Source organism: Thermothelomyces thermophilus, chromosome 1 (genome assembly GCF_000226095.1).
Source record: "Thermothelomyces thermophilus ATCC 42464 chromosome 1, complete sequence".
NCBI classification, from domain to species: Eukaryota; Fungi; Ascomycota; class Sordariomycetes; order Sordariales; family Chaetomiaceae; genus Thermothelomyces; species Thermothelomyces thermophilus.
In genome coordinates, this window is record NC_016472.1 from 2,835,419 (window position 1) to 2,857,370 (window position 21,952).

Genomic DNA, 21,952 nt, shown 5'->3' on the forward strand with positions numbered 1-21,952 from the left:
CCCGCTGACAGAACGGTGGGCGGATGAGGTTTCTTGGGGAGGCATGTAACGCAAGAGCCCCGTGCGGCTAATGCGGGAAAGAGCCTCGTGCGGCCAGGTGTGGTTGCAACTTACTGATCGTTCCCCTCAGTTGCCTGTTTTGTGACTGGACAACGATGTGATAACGCGGCCGGTTCTCAAACCAACAGCAACCAACTGCATTAAAAAATGTAACTATCGCTTAGGCGCCTCAGCCACCATAAGCTCCTGCAGCATGATTCAGCTCTGCAAATCTCCATCAAATCTGCATGGCCAACGCACCTTCCTAGTTTCAGCTACCCCACGGTCCTTTGCCCACGGTCCTTTGCCCATGGTCCTTTGTCCACGGGTCCAATCGCCTCGGCGAGCATAAATCTCCTCTGTCGCATCCGAGTCGTCGCGATATCAAACAGGTGAACTCGTTGCCACAGGCTGAAGCAATATTTGACAGTCACTCTGACAGCTCCCAAGCACCAAAGGCTCCCCCCCCGCCCTGTTTGCCTGCTAGCACGATTTTGGTTGCTTTGCAATCGGTTGATGGTTTTGAATAACCCGCAAAACAATATCACGCAAGCTTCGTTTGCAACTCCCCACGATATATGATGGCTTCAGAAGACGTTGCAGCTCCTCAAACACCCGATCTTCCAGCCGCTGATCCAGATGATACTGCGGCTCCTCAAACTCCTGATCTTTCAGCGGCTCATTCAGATGACTCACCTCCGGAAGAAAACACGAACCGACTGGAGGCCAACAATGAAGTGGAGGAAGAGGAGCCGTGGGACGCCCAGCGTCGTAGAACTCCACTGAAAGTAGATGTGGAATTTCTCGACTTTGAGCATTTCAAAAACCGCTACTCAGACGAGGAGGGCCTAGCCATCATCGAGGTCCTATGTGGTCACTCGCAGATCGGCCAGGAAGTCTCCAGGGAGATCACACGACGGGCCCGAGGGAGAAAGGATGTCAGACTGCCTACGCCCAATCCCAAGCTGGTCCCAGACGGCGAGACATGCTGGATACAACGCGTCCGAATCCAATCTCCTCAGCTCATTCGGTTGTTGTCTCGCTTGACAGGCCACCATGACAAATGGCCAAGCGACAAACCGCGCACCTTCTTTGCCCCGTTCCGCGCCTTTTGGTACTACTTGCCCCAGCTAAAGCAGTGTCTCGAGCTTCTCAAGGAGAAGCGGGCTACTACCGATGACGACGCCCCCGGAAAACCCGCTCCCTCTCCCGAGTCGCCCACCGTCCTTACGAACGACAAAGGCGAGCAGGCAAGCGAACCCCTCGGCAACGACGAGGAAGACAGCAATAGCAACGATGATGATAACGAGTACGACGACAATGGCTCTACAGCTGCCAGCGATGCGCTCAGGGAGCCTGAGAATGCTATCGGAGACTTCACTGGCTCAGCCACAGCCCTTGCTCACCTCGAGAAGTTTGTCAAATTCATTGAAAAATACATCGTACCCCCGTGGCACCGTGCTGCCGGTACTAGCAAGCGCAAGTTCCGGTTCGTCGACCTTTGCACGGTCTTCCAGCCCGGCGAGCTTCTCCATTATGGCACCTCGTCCGACTCCACACAGAATTCAGACAACGCCCACGGCTCCAGCCCAAAAATGTACCAGACCGCATGGCGGCTGTACAGCTTGTGCCTCGAGTCGGTCAGGGACGATAAGCCCGATGACATACAGAAAATCTCGAATCGCACACTCCATGTCCATGCCTACTACTTGGACTATGACGGCGACTCGTACGTCCCTATCCGACATACCTTTTTAATAAAGGATTATGAGGGCGAGCGGGACATCACAAACTTGGAAGTCTACCCGATACGGTTTCTTAAGGATGCCGAGAACGTGAAAAAAGCACTTCACAAACAGGGCACTCGGTTCCGCGAGGTGGTCACAAAGAAGCACCTGACCTACGACGGCTGGACACTCAACCACGGACCCACCGGTGCATCCTCCGACCTCACCGTCGAGCATATTGATGGAGATGTCATCATTGACTTTGTGGAAGGGTACAAGTCGGAACCGCTCGTTGAAATGGGCCCATCTACATGGGACCAAGGTTTCGATGAAGGTGACGACAATGACTGGCTCTATGGCGACGACGACGTCTCTATCGTGCATTGGAAGCTCAACGCTAAGAATTCCCGGCTTGAGATGTGTGGCGAGATCCGAGAGAAGACTCAACGGGCAGAAGTGTAATGAACTTATTATTACCTCGAAACCTGTCATATCGACTGACTCATAGCTAATCTTGTGGAGCAGGTTTTTTGACCGGCTGAAGAGAGAGGAAATAAACCGCAGAAACGCCCTCCAGACCTACGAAGACGGAAAGCCTATCAAGGACTTGGATGAAGACGACTTGATGCTACTGCCTCGCCGAGTCGTCGCCTACGCCTTCCGGGAACGTCGGTTTGTCATGCTCAACATCCGGTCGCTCAAGGACCTCCCGCCCTCCGACAATGTCTTCAGGAACCTCAAGATCGATCCGTCACATAAAAGGATGGTCATTTCCCTGGTGAAATCTCATTTGGAGAAGTAAGCGGCCCAGAAACTTTGCCCTACTGCCAGTCTGAATCAGGATCTCGTCCGCGGTAAAGGTTCCGGCCTAGTTATCCTGCTCCATGGAGTCCCCGGGGTGGGCAAGACCGCCACGGCTGAAGCCGTCGCCCAGGCCAACAAGAAACCCTTGTTCGTCATCACGTGTGGCGACCTGGGCTTCACTCCAAAGGACGTGGAGGATTCTCTGAAGGACATCTTCCGCCTCGCTCACCTTTGGGACTGTATTCTGCTGCTTGATGAGGCAGATGTCTTTCTCTCCCGTCGCGAGTTGGGAGATCTCAAACGTAATGCCCTCGTATCAGGTACGGAACCGTGCAGCTCCGCATAACCCCCGGATTGAACTCCCCATGCTAATGTTACGTTGTCAATTCCTAGTGTTTCTTCGTGTGCTGGAATACTACAGCGGTATCTTGTTTCTCACGACCAACCGGGTCGGAACCTTGGACGAGGCGTTCAAATCTCGCATCTACGTCAGCTTGTACTACCCTCGGCTGGACATGCAACAAACACTTGACATCTTCGACGTCAATATCCGGATGCTAGAGGAAATCGTCAAGGAGAAGCAGAAGCTACATGCCGAGCTCGACGCTGATGCCCCTAAGCCCCGCCTACTATTTATCGACCGTCAGAGTATCCTGGGTTGGGCGGAACGTCATTTCTACAAGCATGAGGGGAGTCCGGAACAGAGATGGAACGGCAGGCAGATTCGAAATGCCTTTCAAATTGCCTATTCCCTCGCCGAGTTCGACATACAGAACGCGATCCAAGGCAACCAGGACGAGATAGACGAAGGGGTTACCCCGTCCCCGCGGAAGGACGACGGACGGCTAGACCATCGACAGTTCGACATGGTCGCTCAGGCCATTAAGAGTTTCGAGGACTATCTCAACCACGCCACCAGCAGAACCAACGCAGATCGGGCACACGTTAGCCATATCTGGGACGACATATACGATCCCTGACTGTCGGAAGCTATAGAGCTTCTAAACATATTAGCCACGCGTTCGCCATAGCTATATGAGGCTGTTTAACGCATTGGCTAGTTCCTTTTGTCTATAAATATTAGTCGTTTTGTCTCCTTTGTAGATAGTTTAACAAGGTACTATCTCCTTCGTACAGCTACCTACTATAAACTGCTTTTAACGCTCCCGAAGCTCCTATTACGTTCGGCAGTTATAAGCCCGGCACCTTGACTACTCCTCTACTGACGTATATTTAATATCAGTGGTAGCTTCTTTCTTTGGTTATAAACTCTCTTACCCTGCTTCTATATATATTCGATAATGTATCTGTCTACTATGTCCGAGATCCTAGTTAAGACTTCTATATACCTTATAGGGCCTAGTTCCTAGAACTTATAGTATATTAAATTATAGTTATAGGCTAAATTTGCTAGTATATAGGGATTTATTAACCTTAATAGTAATTATAAGCTAGATCTAGAAGTTCTATAGTGCCTAACCTATAAGTAAGCTAGAGATAACCTTATCCTAGCTTTTTAGGAGTAACTCTAAGAGGGATTGTTACCTTTAATATCTATAGACTTAATACCTTCTAATGTAGCTATTATAGCCGAATTTGTATAACTATAAGAATTCTTTTATAAAGATATTATATATACTATAGATATTAGTAAGTAGATAGGATAGCTATAATGCTAGTTAGTGTATATTATAGATTTTGAACTCTATAAAGTTATAAAAGTATATAGGAAGAAGGATATTAACCTTATTAGGGGGATTATCTAAATACTTTACTTTATACTTATATTATCTATTATAACGTTTTATACGATAGTTACCATATAATATATAACTAATCTTACCATAGCTAAGCATTTAAGAGTTAATCTATAGTATTAGATTTATAACTTTAATATTACCTTCTAATAAGCTATCTAATATAATATCTTAGAAGTATAAGGTATATAAGGACTTTATATCTTTTTTAATACTATTACTATATATATCTTACTAACTTAGGTAGTAAATAAGAGGATAGAAATTAAGCTTACTAATAGTATAGGATAGCTACTTCTAGAGCTTAGTACCTTTATTATAATAGCTAAGATCTTAATTAATAATGATACGTAACCTAGAGTCTCTTAGAAGTATAGAATCTTCTTGACAACTTATATACTAACACTTCCTATAGCTTAGAAGAGTAGTAAGGAGAGAGGTAGAGACTTATATAGAGACTCTTATAGCGGTTAGTAGCGTAATATAAGATATCTCTATAAGTGTCTAAGATATCTATAGGATCTAGTAGACTATTATACGCTTAAGTAAGCTATCTATGGTAATAAGTAATGCTTATACCTTTCTAATAAGGAGTATAAGAGGATTTACTAGGAGCTTGATAAGCCGAAGTAGGCTAGACTAAAAAATCAACTTATTACTAAGTAAGGGGAGCTATCTTATTCTAGGTAGTTAGGGGTAAGATACCTTAGCTCCCTTAATATATTAATTATCAGCCTTTAACTATTTAATAAGCTTTTGACTTACTATAGGGCATTTAGTATAGTCGCTCTATAGTATTATCCTCTTTTGGAAAACACTTTACCAGACTTATATAGTATAACTTACTTAGTTAATAATAAGAAGTTCCTTTTGCCTAGGACGTTTGTTAAGGTAGAAGATCCTAAGTTTGTCAAAGTAGGTATAACGACCTTTTCTATTAGTAGGAAGAGTACTTAGGTAATTAAGAACGTTCTAGATAGACTATATAGATCGTATACTAAGAGCCTAATACTTAAAGATATTACTATCGTCAAAGGATTCTATATTAATATTATCTTAGAAGCTCTATTACTTAAGGTAGGTACTTAATACTATAGCTTAGACTGCTTATTACGTTTTAGAATACTAAAATATAACGTTATCCTTTGTAAGTTGGAATATAAGTATAATCCTACCTTCCTTAAATATAAGCTACTTTCCTACTATTCGAGCTTCCTAGACTATATCTTAATTAATAAAGCAGGTATTATAAACGTTCGTATATCCTTATAGAACGTATTTACTATATATAGTAGAAGGTCCTAGACGTAAGCATTACCTACTATAAGAGAGGATACCAAGGATCTTTAGTACTTAAGAGCTAGCTACCTTAGATTAGAAGCATTAAAAGCGCTTATTAATGACGCTAGAAACGTCTATATTAAGAGGATAGTATATATTAAGTACAAGAGCTACGCTTATACTTATATAAGTAAGGTTATCTCTAGGAAAACACTACCTAAGTAAAAGTCTATATATCTATTCTAGTAAGTAGCCTAGGATCTATTTAACTATCCTAAAGCGATTAATGGATTGTAATAGCTACTTATAATTATTAATAAGTATAGTAGGAAGCTCTTCCCTTTCTTCCTAACGATGAAGTCGCTAGACTAGATTATAGGAGTTATCTAGAACTTTAAGAGCTAGGTAAAACACTAATATAGGCTTACTATCTATAAGATTGAGTGGGATAACGATACTACGACGATCAGTTTAGTAAGGTATATACTAATATATTACTAGACTTAGGCCATAGAAAGTAATATTAATCTTAAACTCTTACCTTTATATACTTATAAGCCTAATAGACTAATAGAGCAAGTAAGATAAGAACTAATCTTACATTTAATTAAGATGCTTAATAGCGCGAATCTACCTATAAAGCTTTAATTAGAAAGCGTATAAACGGTAGCGTACTTATATATAATAAGTCTAAGCTATACTTACTTATTTAGAACTCCTAATAAAGTACTCTATAGCTAGTTTAAATAGTACTTTTACTAGTATAAACCTAGCTTGATAATTATATTAACTAGTAACTTATATCTAGACTAGAATAGCATCTTTATATATAGATACTAGGTATATATCCTCTATAAGGATAGGAAAGCTAAGTAGTATATAAAGGACTTTAAGGTACTACTATATAAGCTAATAGGGTATCTTATAAGATATTATATATCTAATATCTATTACGTTTGGATACCTAAGCTCGATAGGATTATTATAACTTATAACGTTCGCTTTAATAAGAAGACTTTCCACTATCTAGGTAAAGAGTAGCTAATAGAATTATTACTAATAGTAGTAAGCTAGGAAGTTAATTAATTCGATCTTAATAAAGATTCCTAGAATATTAAGTTTCTCTAGGAAGCATTATAATAGACCTAATAACTAATAGAAGACTCTATTATAGTGGCTTAGCTACCTCTATTATAAGAGAGTCTAGTGATAGATTAACCTCTCTAATAGGGTTAGGACTTAGGGGTAAGGGAGCTCTCTAATATATAGCCTATAAGCAAGTAATTAGTTCTAGAGACTCTTATAGCAGAGATATAAGTAATAGATAAACTTACCGAATAGATAGAGAGCTTTAGAGGACTTTTAACCCTTAAATATATACCTAAGCCCTTAGTAACTTGCCCTATACTAGCTAGTAAAGGGGATGTTTACTAGGAAGTAGGAAGGTTTAAATCAAGGCCTTCCTAGTCGCTAGCTAGCTAACCAGACGTTAGGGAGAGCAGGGGAGCCGTCGAATCTAATAGAGAAATGCCTTCCGTAAGAGAATCTAATATATGTAATAAGTAGATAGAAGAGCTAGGAGCTAAGGACGGTACTACTATGTGACGAACCCAACTCAGACTTCTTCTGAAAGGGCTCAGACGGAGGTAGGTTGAGCGGGACAAGCGGGCAGGTCGTCTAAGGGATTCGGTAAAGCCAAAGGGTTCACAACAACACTTAGAGTTGTCTCTCACAATAATCAACAATGCTTGGTATAAGTACTGTGATTATGATTATTACCACTAGTAAACTCCCAGAGTCCACGAATGACTATATACATATATTTATAATCCTAGGATCACTAGCGGTCGTAGTGATCCTCTATACTAGCTTACCTGGCTCACGTCGTGAGCTAGTGATCCTCTGCTAGGATCATTTCTTGCCAAGTGTGATCCTATCCTGATTAGTCTATCATTCCTTCGGTCTGATTGGCCCGTTTGTGTTAGTGGCTTAGGCGGCATCTGTATATATATTTCCGTGACATGATACCTTCCCTCCGAGGCTTTTGACCTAAAAGCCCTCTTTAGGCCGTCTTAAATAATGCTAATATCCTTTTCTACATATACCTCGTAATTTTTTTTTTTTCTTTTTCTATACTGCTAGTGGCTAACAAGATAGCAGATCATATCTCTAAGCGCCGATCTTCGAAATCCCAATAGCGCGCCGTGCTTGCTTCTTTTATTGACTCCTCTGGCGTAGACGTTATACCGTGTTCGTAGTGTTTTAAGCAGAACTTGGCTTATTATATAGCGTTAGGCTCTTCTCGCTATAGCAAGTACGTACATTGGGGTCGTTCTTACGATAGTTCTAACGTAGTGTCTGCTTGTTCGTACCCTGGTTTATTGCCTTAATGTTCGTAGCTAATTCTTTATAGTAACGAAGATTATATCTAAACAAAAGCGTATAGAGCAAGAAGAGGCTGATACTAAAGAGGCCCTTTTCGTTCTTCAAACTTAACTTTAGACGGCTGTCGGTCGATTAGCTTATCTTTGTCGCTAGAAACGTTTCTTAAAGGAGCGGGGTTCCGAGCTGTTTCGTCGAGATATATAGTCTCTAGAGGAAATAGAGGCGGAAGAACGGAGGGTGTAGAATTCCGAGGTACGCGTTATTAGTAATATACGGTCCTAGGGTGCTAACGTCTCGTTTAACTAGTCTTCTTTAGGCCTAGACTTGTCAGAGGCCGACTTAGCTATTTTGTCCGAGCTAGTGCCTATAGTCGATCTAGGTTCTGGCGGTAGAACTGTTCTAGTTTCTTAGGGCAGTTTAAATTCTTGACTAGTTCCTATAAGTTGTCTTCTAGTCCGAAATCAAGCCATTTAACTAGGTACTATAGTTCCCTATTAATAATACGTGAATCTAGAATTTCTTCGACGTCCTATTCTTCTTCCTTATCTTTTGCTTCGATATACGTAGTAATCTTGGCGTTTTTTAGTGCTGGTTCGAGAAGTGAAATATAAAAAACATCCGTCTGTAGTCATATAGATGACGGTAACGATAGTCGGTAGTTAGATGTCGAAATTCGTTCTTTGATAACGAAGGGTCCGACTTTCTTAAAGTCTAGCTTTATGCTTGGTCGTTTAGTTTATAAGTTCTATACAATCAAGTAGACTTTGTCTCCCCTCTCTAGGCAAGGTCCCTCGAGCCTATGTTTGTTGTAGTAATTCTTTATTCTGGTTCTAACAAACTCGAGTTCCTTTTTAAGCTTTTTATATAGTGTATATATTTGTTTTGCTTTGACTACTGCTCTTAGCACTATAACCTCTAGTCCTTGCCTAAGGTCTACTTTATATCCGTAGTTTGCGAAGAATGGTGTAACTTTAGTCGTTTCTGTTGGCGTTATATTATAAGTGAGTTATATTGTTAGCAATAGTATAACCTAGTTATTTTACTAGTAGTTAATATAAGAATGGAGATACTGCTTGACAACTTGGTTTAGTCGCTCCGTTTGTCCGTCGATCTACGGGTAATATACTATTAACAGTTTACTATTGACGCCTAATCGTTATATTAACACTTGCCAGAACTTTAATATAAACTTAATATCTCTGTCGGTGATCCATTCTTGCGGCTAAGCATATACTAATGTAACTTGCTAATAGATCACGTCTGCCAGCTGTTTAGCTATCTAGGACTCCTTGTAGGGAAAGAAGTATACCTATTTAGTCAGGCAATCTACTATAGTAAGAATACTGTCGTAGATTACTCCTATAGCTATATCCTTAGATTCCGGTAGCTTTGTAATGAAGTCTATTATAACTAAACTCTATAGTTTGTCAGCTATTAGTAGTAGCTAAAGTAGCCTATACGGCTTATATCGTGCCATCTTGCTTCGATTGTAAATGTCGTAGTTCCGTACGACTTCCTTAACTTGTGCCGTTAACTGTAGAAAGTCATAGTGTTTCTTGACTTGTGCGACAGTCTTCGTAACTCCTTTATATCCTCCGAGTTTCGACTTGTAGAGTTCTCGAATCATCCGTAGCTGTTGATCTTTATCGTAGATATATGCTTTGCCTTGGTACTAGAGTTTTCTATCTTTTTCTTCCACTCCGTCAGGTACTACTAGTCCGGGTGCTGCTTGATATTATGCCTCGTTAATCCTTTCTTCTTGAAAGATTGTATAACATTCTAGGAACGAGTCGAGTAGATTATCTTCTATAGGTATCTGCATTTCATGATGTAACGTTCTGTCTGTTTGTTCCTTGAACAACGGTAGTATTGTTTCCGTTCGTCCTTCTATATAATCCGTTTATCGGCTTAAAGCGTCTGCTCGTACGTTCTCTTTGCCTTTCTTGTAGCAGATCTTAAAGTTAAATTCCGTGAGGAATTCTGCCTATCGTATTTGTTATCTATTAAGTTCCTTCGTCGTTATAAAGTATCGTAGGTTCTTATAATCTATATATACTTGTACTGGTTTAATTGTACCACTAAGGTATAGTTGCTATTCCTTGAAAGCTTTGACAATCGCAAGTAGTTCCTTGTTATAGATTAGATAATTAAGACGTAGTCTATCGAGCTTCTTTGAAAAGAAGGCTATAGGATGTAGCTTTCTTTGTCCGTCTTGTTATCCTAATTATCTTCCGATGGCGTAGTCTAAAGCGTCCGTTTCTACCTTGAATAGCTTCTTAGGGTCTAGTAGTACTAGTACTAGATCTTTAGTAATGGCGTTATAGATCTATATAAATGCTTACTTATATCGCTCTTCCTATTGGAATTTAGCGTTCTTCTTGGTGAGTTCGTGTAAAGGTTATATGATCGCTCTAAAGTTCCTAATGAACATCCGGTAGAAGTTTGCAAATCCGATGAAACTTTGTACTTCTATGACTAACGTCGGTCGTGACTAATTCTTGATGGCTTTAATCTTTAAAGGTTCTATCTGAATTTGTCCTAGGGATATCTCATATCCTAAAAAGACTGTCTTCCTAACATGGAATTCGCTTTTTTCCCTATTGACTGACAGCTTATATACATATAGCGCGTCTAGCATTACTTTTATATACTTCCGGTGTTCGTCTATCGTCTTAGAGAAGATGAGTATGTCGTCAAGATAACATACCGTAAATTTGTTAAGAAAGGGTCGGATAGCTTGATCAATTAGGGCTTGGAACGTTGCCGGCGCGTTTGTAAGTCCGAATGGCATGACAAGGTACTTGTAGTGGCCATAGGGTGTCCTAAAGGCCGTTTTCCACTTGTCGCCTTCTTTGATCTATATATAGTTATAGGCCGATAGTAAGTCAAGACGCGTAAAATATTAGGCTCCTGCTAACTAATCTCGGAGCCGTAAGATTAACGGTAACAGGTATCGGTTTTTTATAGTCTGTTTATTAAGTTACTAATAGTTAATATATAACCGTAGCTTTCTGTCTTTCTTAGGCACAAATAGGATTAGGTAGCCTACTAGCAATGTCAACGGGCGGATATATCCTCTTCAAAGGTTCTCCTCTAAATATCGTTTAAGTTCTTTGTTCTATATCTAGCTTGTATAGTAGATCTTAAAGAACTTTAGTCATGCTCCTTCCTTAAGCTTGATCTTATAATCCTATAGGCCGTGTTCTAGTAGTCCTTCTAGATGTTTCGGTTTGAATGCTAGGTATCCCTTATATTCCTTTGGTACTTCCCTAGTCTTATCTCGTCTCTTGGTTTTCTAATAGTATACGAACTTGGTTCCGTCTATGGCGATGCTAGCGATTTCTCCTATCTTAACCTACTACTCTAATTGCAGTGCTCTATATTTATTAACGAAGAGAACAGCTATCGGCGGTTTAGCTCGTTCCTCCTGTTACGATATTAATGTCGTTATATTGCTTCTTCTAGAGTCTATAGTAGTCTGCCTGCTACTGTCTATCTCTTACGGTAGATCTATAGGATATGCCTTCCCTTAAGTATCATCTGCTTGCGATCCTTGTATACTCCCTATCTCGCTAGTCGAATGTAACTCCGTTTGGGGTTATAAGTAGCTATTATTCTTCTAGCTAATGTTTAGGTCGTAATCTTTATACTATAGTAACCCTAATATTATATCTTTGTCATTACCTATGTCTATAATGCTAAATATAACTACTATAGTCTTCCCTACTATAGTAATATCGATTGGTTCGGTCTCCCTATATACCTATTATGTCGGAAATGGCCCTTTGACTATGCCATGCTTCCGCTTTATTCTCTAGGGTATCTATAGCTAATTTACAAGCGTCAGCGAAATTAGGTTTATCTCTACTCTACTATCTACTAGTACGAGCATTTCGTGCTATTTCTATTATGCTGTTGTCTATAGTCGCTTATCTTACTACCGTTACCTAAAGATTATAGCGATTTCCTATATTTCTGCTAGGAGGTCTCGGTATAATGGTTTCTTACGCTAGTTCCTCCTATACTATACTACCACTTGCCACTACGTAGGCGTTAATGGTTTCTAGGCCTCTCAAAGGGCCCTAACCCGTTTCCTAGGTTAGTACTAACCTCTTTAGTTATTCGGCTAATAGTAGCTTTATCAATCGTGCTCATTTCTATAAGCCATTGAGTGCTTATAGCTTCCTACCATTAGGTCCGTTCCGCCTTCCGTCGTACGTGCTATAGCTTCGTCTGAAGCTCCCGAATTCGCAATTTCTTTTCATCCGCGTGATAGAGGCAATCGTTGCTCTAGTACGAGTCCTATATGTCTCGTCCCGTTCCGTAATGCCTAGGCTAGGCTCGTCTTAGAACTATCGTAATGCTTTCTAGATCGCGGGCTTTGATCTTCTAGAGCAATTCGGCCGCTCTGTTTCCTGTATTGTAGACCTATTCTATAGGGCGTAAGCTTCTGTCCTCATTTCCTTGTCGAGTCGGCTAGTAATTGTTTTCGAATTTGTCGTAGAAGTAGTATCGGCATTTGTATGCTATACACTAGAACTAGGGCACTTGCGTATGTGCCTCGTATTAAGGGTATAGTCATGTAACGTTACCTAGGAGGTATTAGAATTCTTTCCTAAATCCTTCCTATTATATGTAGGCTATAGGTACTCTAATGTTAAGATAGGGGTGTTTCTTCTAGTAACTTTCCCACGTATGCTCGTCTTTTCCGCGGTTTACGCGTATAAACTGGTATTCTAGGTTCCGTACGTCATTGCTAAGTTGCTAGCCGTCAAGATACTCGGCGTAGCTATTAGGTCTATTATATGTCGTAGGCTATTCTCCTTTAATAGTTTCTATAATACGTCGGAGTTCCCTTATTTCGTCTTTTATCTTATCGCTCTACTAGGCAAGTCGAATTAAGCATCTATCCCGTTCGCGTAGTTTCGTATTAAGCCGAAAAACTTCATTATAATACCATTTGATTCGTTCCTAGAGGAATAGAACATTAGGTCTAGGTTCTCCTACTATATCCTATTCGGCAAGACCTGTCTCTAGGTCTACAGTGACTAGTTCGGAGTACAGTGCTTATTCGTCTTTACCGTTACCATCGTGTCCAAGACTATCCATGTCACTGTCCCTATCTTCGTAGCTTGTAGCTACTACTTCGATGACATCCTTAGTAGTTTCGTCAATAGCTATAATTTCCTTTCTAGGGGCTAGTTTCTATTCTTTCTTTAGGCTCCGGTATTCTCGCTTATAGTGCCCTTTCTTTCCGCAGTTATAGTAGGTAACATTAGACTTGTCTTTAGTCGTCTTCTTCTAGTCCTGCTTCTACGTTACATCTATATCTATAGCTCCAAGGTACGTCCTATATAAGGTACTAACATACGCTTGCTTTTTCTTGTCGTTAGCCTTAACTATAGTTCCGTTCATTCGACCTCGTTTCTGCTACTCTTATATATAGAGTCGATCATTAATCCTAATGGCCTACGTGATGTATTTGTCTAGGGTCTTAGGCTAATCATACTTATATAGCTTGTCCTTAACCTTTTCCTTTAAGCTATTATAGAACAATTATATTAACGCCTCGTCGTTAAGCTAAGACTTAAGCATGTCCTATCTAAATTATATGGCATAGGAGGCTATTAACTTAGTCTGTCGGAGATTAGCAAGTCTTTCTTACGTATAAATCTTCTTGTCATTATCGCTAAAAACTTTCCAAAGCTCTTCTTTAAAACGGTTATAAGATCGGAAGACTACCTATATAAACGCGTCTCGGTCGTCTTCGTCTTCCTTAGTAAGATAGTCGTTCCATATAGGCTTAAACTATCTAAGTGCCTTACCCTCTAGTCTTATAGCTATATAGAAGACTTTAGCTTTATTATCCGGAAACTTGTCATCATTAAGCCAGAAGTAGGATCAGAGGTTTGTTAGGAATCCTATAAGATCTTCCTTAGTTCCTTTGTATTTGCCAGGTAGTTCGATCTTGATACGCTTCGCTTTAGCGCCCTTAAGTGCCTCGATTTTAGCGTAGGCCTCGTTAACCAACTTCTACGAGTACTTTTCGCGGTTCTCGAGTTCCTTGATTCGAGCTTAAGCAGCCTTGTCTCTCTGGTCTAACTCCTAGATCTGCTACTAAAGTTGACCAAGCTAAGCGAGCAGCTGTTCGGCCGTGACATTGGTAGCCATGTCGATGTCGAGGTCGAAGTTACCTCCGTTCTAAACCATAATAGAACAAAGGGAGTGGTAATAACGTGTAATGAACCTAACTTAGACTTCTTCTAAAAGGGCTTAGACGGAGGTAGGTTGAGCGGGATAAGCGAGCAGGTCGTCTAAGGGATTTGGTAAAGCTAAAGGGTTTATAATAACACTTAGAGTTATCTCTTATAATAATTAGCAATACTTGGTATAAGTACTGTGATTGTAATTGTTATTACTAGTGAACTCCTAAAGTCTACGAATGACTATATATATATATTTATAATCCTAGGATTACTAGCGGTCGTGGTGATCTTCCGTACTAGCTTATCTGGCTTACGTCGTGAGCTAGTGATCCTCTGCTAGGATTATTTCTTGCTAAGTGTGATCCTGTCCTGATTGGTCTATTATTCCTTTGGTCTGATTGGCCCGTTTGTGTCGGTGGCTCAGGCGGTATCTGCATGCATATTTCCGTGACATACTAATATATCGTACCTAGCTAGGCTAGAGGAGTAGAGCGTTAAACGAAGTCTGGATTAGCTAATATATTCTCTAGAAGGTAGAAGTAAAGGAAAAGTTATTTAGTAACCTCTTACTAGGAGAGGTAGAGGTAGGAAGAGGGCTTATAAGCCTAGGGACCTTGTCTAGTCAAGCGAATGACTATAAAATAAAGAGAGGGTCAATTACTATTACTCCTTTATCTACGTAACTAAGGAACTCTAACGATAGTTCTATAAGACTTACCTACCTAATTAATAGGAAGCTTACCTAGAGAACCAAAGTATAAGAACGATATATACGGTGTTTACTACTACTATACGATAGAAGGATGTTACGTACCTTAGAGTAGCCCTAAATAAGCCGCGTTAGTATATTAACGATCTTACTTATATTCCTACTAACTAGTAAGACCTATATAACTACCTATTAGAATAATAGTTCAAAGATATAGCTTATAAGGAGATACATAACTTAGAGAACAGGGGAACGTAGAAGATCATACTATATAAGCAGGCAAAAGCACGACCTATCCTGTTAAAATAGGTCTTTATATATAAGTTTGACAAGGACGGTTTCTTAGAGAAATATAAGGCAAGGATCTACATATAAGGAGATCTATAAGATATTAGCTTAATAGAAAGTATATATATAGCTACTCTAGTAGCGTAGTTGTTCTATATAATGATAGCAATTGCTATATACTTTGACTTAGAAGTTAAATAGTTCGATATAGTATAAGCGTTCATTAACACTAAATAACCGGAAGACGATCCTATTATCTACGAATTACTGGAAAGATTTAAGTAACTAGGGAAATATATAAAGTTATAAAGAGCTCTATATAGCTTAAGAGACTTGCTACTCTTATAGTATAAGGAGTTCTGTAAAACGCTATTAGATCTAGGTATAGAACTATTAGATAAAGAAAAGTACCTCTTTTTAAGCTATAATAAATAAGTTATCCTAATCTTCTATATTAATGACTTCTTAGTCTTCTTCTATAAAAGTAACGCTATAATGGCTAAGTATATAATAGAAGGAATCAAAGCTTAATACGATATTTATAAGTAAGGTAATATTAGTTGGTTCCTTAGTATTAGGGTGATTTAAGACTAACCTATATATAAGATATAGTTAATCTATAACTAATATATTAGAAAGGTAGCGAGAAGATATAGGCTAGATATACCTAGCGTATATAAGCTAACTCCCTTAAGCTATAAAGAACTTAAAAAGTTCGAAGGGAGCGTTATTAGTATATAGATTAAAGAGTATTAGGAGCTTATTAGATTAATCCTATATTATATAGTTATACTATATCTAGATATTATATATACCCATTCAATACTCTCTTAATATCTAACTAACCTAAGACTAGACTATTTATTAGAGGTATAGCAAGTAGTAAGATATCTATTTAGGAGCTCTTGCCTATTAATCTAATATAGAGGCAAGTAAGCGTTAGAAAGTCCGATGCTTATAATCGCTAGAGACGCTTTATATATAAATGATCTAAATATATGATATTTATTATAGGGATATATCTTCTTTCCATTTAGAGGTCCTATTATATAGAAGGCGTTATACTAGGATACTATCATAATGTTAAGTATTAAAGTAGAACTTCTAACGTTTTCTCTTATAGTAAGAGAGGCTATAATACTTAAAAGGCTATTTATAGATATTAATCTTAAGCTTAGGGAACCTTAAAACATCTATTATAATAATTAGTAAACTATTTGACTAATAATAGCTAAGAACGAACATATTAATACTTACTTATGGTATATAGATATCTATAATATATGGTTATACTAAGAAGTAGTAAAAGGAACATTTAAAGCTATATATCCATTAACTAGTTAGATACTAGTAAAGAGGCTTATTAAGTGACTTAGCTAATAAGCTTTTAGGTACTAGAGAGCTCTCCTTAATCTTTAAGATATTAATTATAGGCTTATATAACTAGGGGGTAGAAAATAAGTTAAATTCGCTAAATAAAATACCACTTAATACTTCCTATCCATTACTATTAGCCATTACTAAGATTAATAGCCTTACCTTTGCCTTTATCTTAGCTAGGTAGTAATATAATGCTTAATATATTATCAGATACATTAATATAAGCATTATAAGCCTCTTTAATCTTACCTAACTAGTAGAAGATATTATATACTAAGTAAGTAATCTTTATAAAATATATAAGTTTAGCCTTATCAAGCTCGTACTCCTCTATATTATCTATACTAGCATGTTTTAGGTTACTCTAAAGAATTATATATAACTTCTTAAGATCCTATATATAACTATTAGCAATTTGCCTATATATTAGGGGTAGAGGTTTAGGATCTAGGGACTTATAAAAGCTTTAGCTCTATCCAATAAAGCCTTCGTTAAATCCTTTACTCACCTAATATAAAAAGTAGAACTACTAATATAGTTAATATAAGTATTATAAGAGCTATTAGATATATAGGTAATTAGTATATATCTCCTTATATTTATAAGAACTATAAGTATAATAGTAATAATAGGAGCTAGCGCTAGAATAATCGTAACATTCCCCAAAAGAACGTCCTACTAGAGCTAACTATATATATATTCTGTAAGGTACCTTACAAAGCTTACTAATAGTAATATCGCTATATTTAGTTAGCTTGAACGATCTTAACGCGACTAGTAAAGCGCTAGAAAACTACAAAACTAGTAATAAACAAGAATACTTACAGTTTAGAAGCTTTAGTACGCTTACGTTTTCAAGGCGTTATAAGAGTAGGAGTTAACCTACTAGTAATAGCCGTATTTGTAATAGGTATACCTAACAAGTTATCCGTTAATTCGAGTATAGGAGGCATCATCTTATTATTATTATTATAATTAAAACTAGTAATATTATCGCTATTATAACTATAATAGCTATATTTAATCTATAGCTTTAAAGGAATCGCTCTACTATACTTAACTCTTTTAGACTTCCAAATATAAAAGGTAGGCCCCTTAAGGGAGCTATTAAGGTAAGAGCGACAAAGGATATAATATTAAGAATAGTATTACTATAAAGCGTAGTTAAACGACTATTACCTTTAACTAGGGGGTATGTCGGAAGCTATAAAGCTTCTAAACGTATTAGCTATACGTTTGCTATAGCTATATAAGGCTATTTAACGTATTGGCTAGTTCCTTTTGTCTATAAATATTAGTCGTTTTGTCTCCTTTGTAGATAGTTCAATAAGGTACTGTCTCCTTCGTATAGCCACCTACTGTAAACTGCTTTTAACGCTCCCGAAGCTCCCACTGCGTTTGGCACCGACAGACGCTGCAAAGGGCCGCTTACACCCCGCCGCCATGGAACTAACAGCAGCCGCCGCGACAGCAACGGCAAGCTCCAGTCCGCCACCCGGGACAGAACAACCCAGGTCCCAACTCCCGGCCCACCTACCAGCCTCCCTACCGTCCCTCTCAGGACGGGCAAGCCAGTCTAGTCCGTAGACTCGAACAACAGCCACCGCGACAGCAACATCAACAACAGCAGCGTCTACTCAGCGTGCCCACGGGACAGAGACCCCGACCCAGACAACCCAATGCCGCCGGGACGCCTCCTCCCCGAGTCGGCCGCGTCGCGCCTCCTAGTCCGCAGTACAGCTACGCCGCGCCGTCAAGGAGTACCAACCCCAACAGACCATCCCCGGTAAAGCGCAAAGACTCCGGCTACTCGAGCTGGAGCGCCGCGACGCCTCGAACGCTGGATGCTCCTGGGGCGCATGAGCAGGGACGTGGACATGGGCTCGGAGCGGCGGTGGAAGAGGGGGAGGGGGAGGAGGAGGAGGAGGAGGCCTATTATACTGGTCCGGATGGGTATGACGGCTATGACGATGGGAATGGAGTCGCCGGGGGGGAGTATGAGCATGGAGATGGGGAGTATGAGCAGGAATACTATGATGAGTCCGGGCGGTATCACGCGTGGGATGAGGAGGATGTGGAGGTGAGGTATTGAGAGTCGTGTCTCGGTGTTGGTCGCTTAATTATTTATTACAAAGCACGGCGCACCCACGGCTAAAACGTCACTGTAAAAATGCTGCACTACAGTACAGTACTCTTCCGAGAACCTGACGCAGCTATGCCGGGCCGACCAACCAGAAATAGAAGGACGCAGCAGGGGGGGCTTTATTAATCTACTTCTCGAGAGAAGTCCACTAGTGGGAGGCAATGTGTGGAGCGGAGATAGAGAGTAGGAGGAGTACAGTGGGTAAAAGACGGTTGTTATTTAAACTGAGCCTGCAGCGAGCTGCAAATCGCCGGCACCAGTGCCAGGGTCGAGGTGTGCATAGGTAATTAACTTGTCTTGTTGCCCGGTCACGGTTTCCCCCGCGGTTCTCTGAAGAGCCAGATGGTGTTTGTTAAGTCAACTCAAAGCCGGAAGAGAATTGGCGAATGCAGTTCTCTTGTCCCAGATGGCCGGGTCGATCCAGATGAGCTCGGCGAACTGCGTGCCGTTGCTGCTAACGTCAAGGACCGAGATGTGGGACCACCTGGGATGCGCCGTGACGGCAAGGTTGTCGGTAGCCAAGATTCCCTTGCCGTCCATCACCACCATGTACTTGGCCCCGATGGTCACCAGGTGCTGGAAGCGGACATTGGCGAAGTTGGAGTCGAGGAGGACCGGCGCCTTTTGACAGGCATGCTTGCCGACACCAGCGACCCCACGTACAGCTCGCCCGCCTATGTCAGCAGCAAGGCCAAGCCGCAGGATATCATTGTCAAGCTTGTCAGGGCGCCGAGCTCGTGATCTCGTCATGCGCTGCCTTGCAACCCCTGCTCTGGGCATGTGTATTTAGGCATAGACAGATGCATCTTGATCAATATCATCATGTCTAGGACGACTAATTAAATAGAGCTATGGCATGTGCATGAGTGGAATCTGAAGCCGTTGACTTTGAACCACTAAATCAGATATTCGGAATCATAACTGGGTGATGAGCTCAATGTACTTACGTGCGGCTTAACCTTGTGAGATTGAATTCTCTCATGTTGTCCACTTAATACAGGTAGAGCTAATTATTTCGGTCATTTTGTTCGATTGCGCCACCACAGTTCAGTTGCTACCCGTGACGGTAGACACCGTCCCAACTTTGACATCCCCTAGCAGGAGGTCACCGTCGTGCTCCGTGATCCGGATGTTTGACTTCAACTCCCAGTCTGCCCGGCTCCAGAATATGTGAGCGGCTCACACAGCCAAGTCATGGCTGCCAACCGGTCGTGCAGCGGGTGCTTCTTGCGATTGGCCTTCCACCTCTCCTCTGGCATGACCATCAGAGAACCCGGCTTCGGATGAGAAACCATCAGCTTCGTCCCCGGCGGCAAGGGCTTGCCGGCCACGGCATCCCCATAAGCAGCCAGGATATCGTCGCGCAAGCCCAGCAGCCAGGGATGCACCGCCGACACAAAATCATGCACCGTCAGGAACTCTCCCGTCGCCTCCACCACCAACTTGGCGGCCTTGTCAAGCGGACGGTCTACTCCGCAGCACCTCCGCAGGTGCTCCTGCCCGGGGAAGCCCTCGTATTCCGGGTCCTCGCCGGGAATCATCCCGAAGCGGACTTGGCTGCCTTCGGCCTCCCAGTCGTCGTCGGGTCCATCCCAGTGCCCGTCGTGCGTCTCGCCCCAAAGCTTCTCCCAGTCGTCCAGGACGTCGACGCTCACCGTGGCGGATCTGATCTTGGGTTCGGTGAGCGGGGACTGCGAGACGGGATGCAATTCCGACGCATCGGCGCCGGATGAACCCCCGCGGACGTACGGCTCGAGAGGAGCGTTCGGGTCGTAAAAGGGTTCGGGCATGACAAAGATGGAAGTGCTCAGGGGTCCGGTGAGAGCCCAGTAGAGGCGCTTGGCGTCCTTGGTAGCCGGGATGAACTTGTTTGCCGGGTGCGCGGCCGGTGTTGAATTCGCGTTGTCTTGCGCAGACGAGTGCTCATTTCTGGAAGTTCTGGTGTCCGAGGTGGCCATGGCTATGGAATATTATCGGCAGGAAACTCATGCACCGATGCGTTGATAAGACGCTCGTGGATTGATGGGGTGCAAGAACCTGAAGTCCTGAACAGGTCACAATGTTGGGTGACTGGATTGAGATTGGTGATGCTGCTTGACCCTCGCGTGTTGAGAAGGAGTCGGAGAAGGAAACTTGAACTGCAGCGGAAGCGGAACTTGCAGCCTGTTTATATGTACGGCCTGGGCCTGGTGCTCTCAAAGATCTGATCTCTCAGTCACGTTGCATCCAAATTGTCAAACGAGGGAACCGGGAATATGTGGTGCTTTCCTGCTTAAGTACCTTACCCAGAGGTAGGTACTTGTACGATACCCATCGGCTCAAGTATTATATCGCTGCTACGAAATGCAAACACCACCGGCAGTTTCCTTCTACTCTCGCGGAAGGCCATCTCAGGTAAGGTATACAGAGGTACCCGGTGGTTAGTACGGATACTGACTAATTAGTTCAGAACTACCACCTATCTCCCGACAGGTGGGGCCAAAACCCCCGGCAAAACATCGGGCGAGCGTTGGGTCGAAGCAGCTGAGTCAGCAACCGCAATCGTGCAACGCCCAAGATTTTGCAAGTCTGGGGAGATTATCGCCCATCCCAGCTGTTATGCGGAAACTCCCAGCCGCGACCAACAAACCTGGAAATTAACTGGCAATCCGTTGGTAGGCACCTCGCTCGCAATTCCAGCACTGGCGAATTATTGAGATGCCATAAATAGGAACAGGGCAGATGACAATCATCAACCCGTCGCATGCAATGCCACGCTGCGATCGGGAGGGAATTATTCGAGAGGACGCACTTCGACAATTGAGGCAGTCTTGCCCACGGAAAGGTCCAACCGTGTTCCAGTGACGATATTTAAGCTTAGAGCAGCCAGGCGAATCAGCAGCTGGCCCAGACTGCTAGCGGGAGCTCAGGTTGACCGGACCGGGGCCGAGAGCTCAATAAATGGCTTGCCGCAGGCAATGGCGTTGCATCCAAACAATAACAATGCGGAAATGAGCTCCGCAGCGGATTTATTATTTTTTTTTTCAAGGGTGCGTACCGCAACACTGGAGTGCATGGTGGACCGATTCAACCTGATGGCGCAAAGCCATGAGTCCAGCGGGGTTGCCGACCAGGCACAGCACTACCCCGGATCAACCTGGGCGAACGGGTAAGTAACCAAAGGAAGCACGGAGCACAGAACAAAATGTGGTGTGACAACCGCGCTGGGGACGTGCCTCTACACAATATCGGTC

General features: G+C 42.0%; 4 protein-coding genes across 4 annotated transcripts; 2 read left to right on the plus strand and 2 right to left on the minus strand.

Annotated features, from left to right (window-relative positions):
- The first annotated feature begins 391 nt into the window (after nt 1-391).
- MYCTH_2295561 (uncharacterized protein) lies at nt 392-2,790 on the plus strand. The gene is made up of 2 exons (XM_003658970.1): nt 392-2,224; nt 2,292-2,790. The coding sequence occupies exons 1-2, from the start codon at nt 621-623 to the stop codon at nt 2,566-2,568; spliced, it is 1,881 nt and encodes a 626-aa protein (XP_003659018.1). The 5' UTR covers nt 392-620; the 3' UTR covers nt 2,569-2,790.
- A 15,229-nt stretch (nt 2,791-18,019) lies between these two features.
- MYCTH_91274 (uncharacterized protein) lies at nt 18,020-18,906 on the plus strand (the record flags this gene model as incomplete). The annotated part of the gene is made up of 3 exons (XM_003658971.1): nt 18,020-18,090; nt 18,164-18,656; nt 18,766-18,906. The coding sequence occupies 3 exons, from the start codon at nt 18,020-18,022 to the stop codon at nt 18,904-18,906; spliced, it is 705 nt and encodes a 234-aa protein (XP_003659019.1).
- An 80-nt stretch (nt 18,907-18,986) lies between these two features.
- MYCTH_2295563 (uncharacterized protein) lies at nt 18,987-19,277 on the minus strand (the record flags this gene model as incomplete). The annotated part of the gene is made up of 1 exon (XM_003658972.1): nt 18,987-19,277. A coding segment is annotated over exon 1 (178 nt), but the record flags the coding sequence as incomplete, so codon positions are not given.
- A 352-nt stretch (nt 19,278-19,629) lies between these two features.
- On the minus strand, nt 19,630-20,992 carry MYCTH_2295564 (uncharacterized protein). Its single transcript, XM_003658973.1, has one exon. The coding sequence runs from the start codon at nt 20,675-20,677 to the stop codon at nt 19,859-19,861; it is 819 nt and encodes a 272-aa protein (XP_003659021.1). The 5' UTR covers nt 20,678-20,992; the 3' UTR covers nt 19,630-19,858.
- Between the last annotated feature and the right edge of the window lie 960 nt (nt 20,993-21,952).

Coding starts and splice junctions, on each gene's coding strand:
- MYCTH_2295561 (XM_003658970.1), top strand. CDS start 621: ATGGCTTCAGAAGACGTTGCAGCTCCTCAAACACCCGATCTTCCAGCC. Junction 2,225..2,291: donor AAGACTCAACGGGCAGAAGT/GTAATGAACTTA, acceptor CTTGTGGAGCAG/GTTTTTTGACCGGCTGAAGA.
- MYCTH_2295564 (XM_003658973.1), bottom strand. CDS start 20,677: ATGGCCACCTCGGACACCAGAACTTCCAGAAATGAGCACTCGTCTGCG.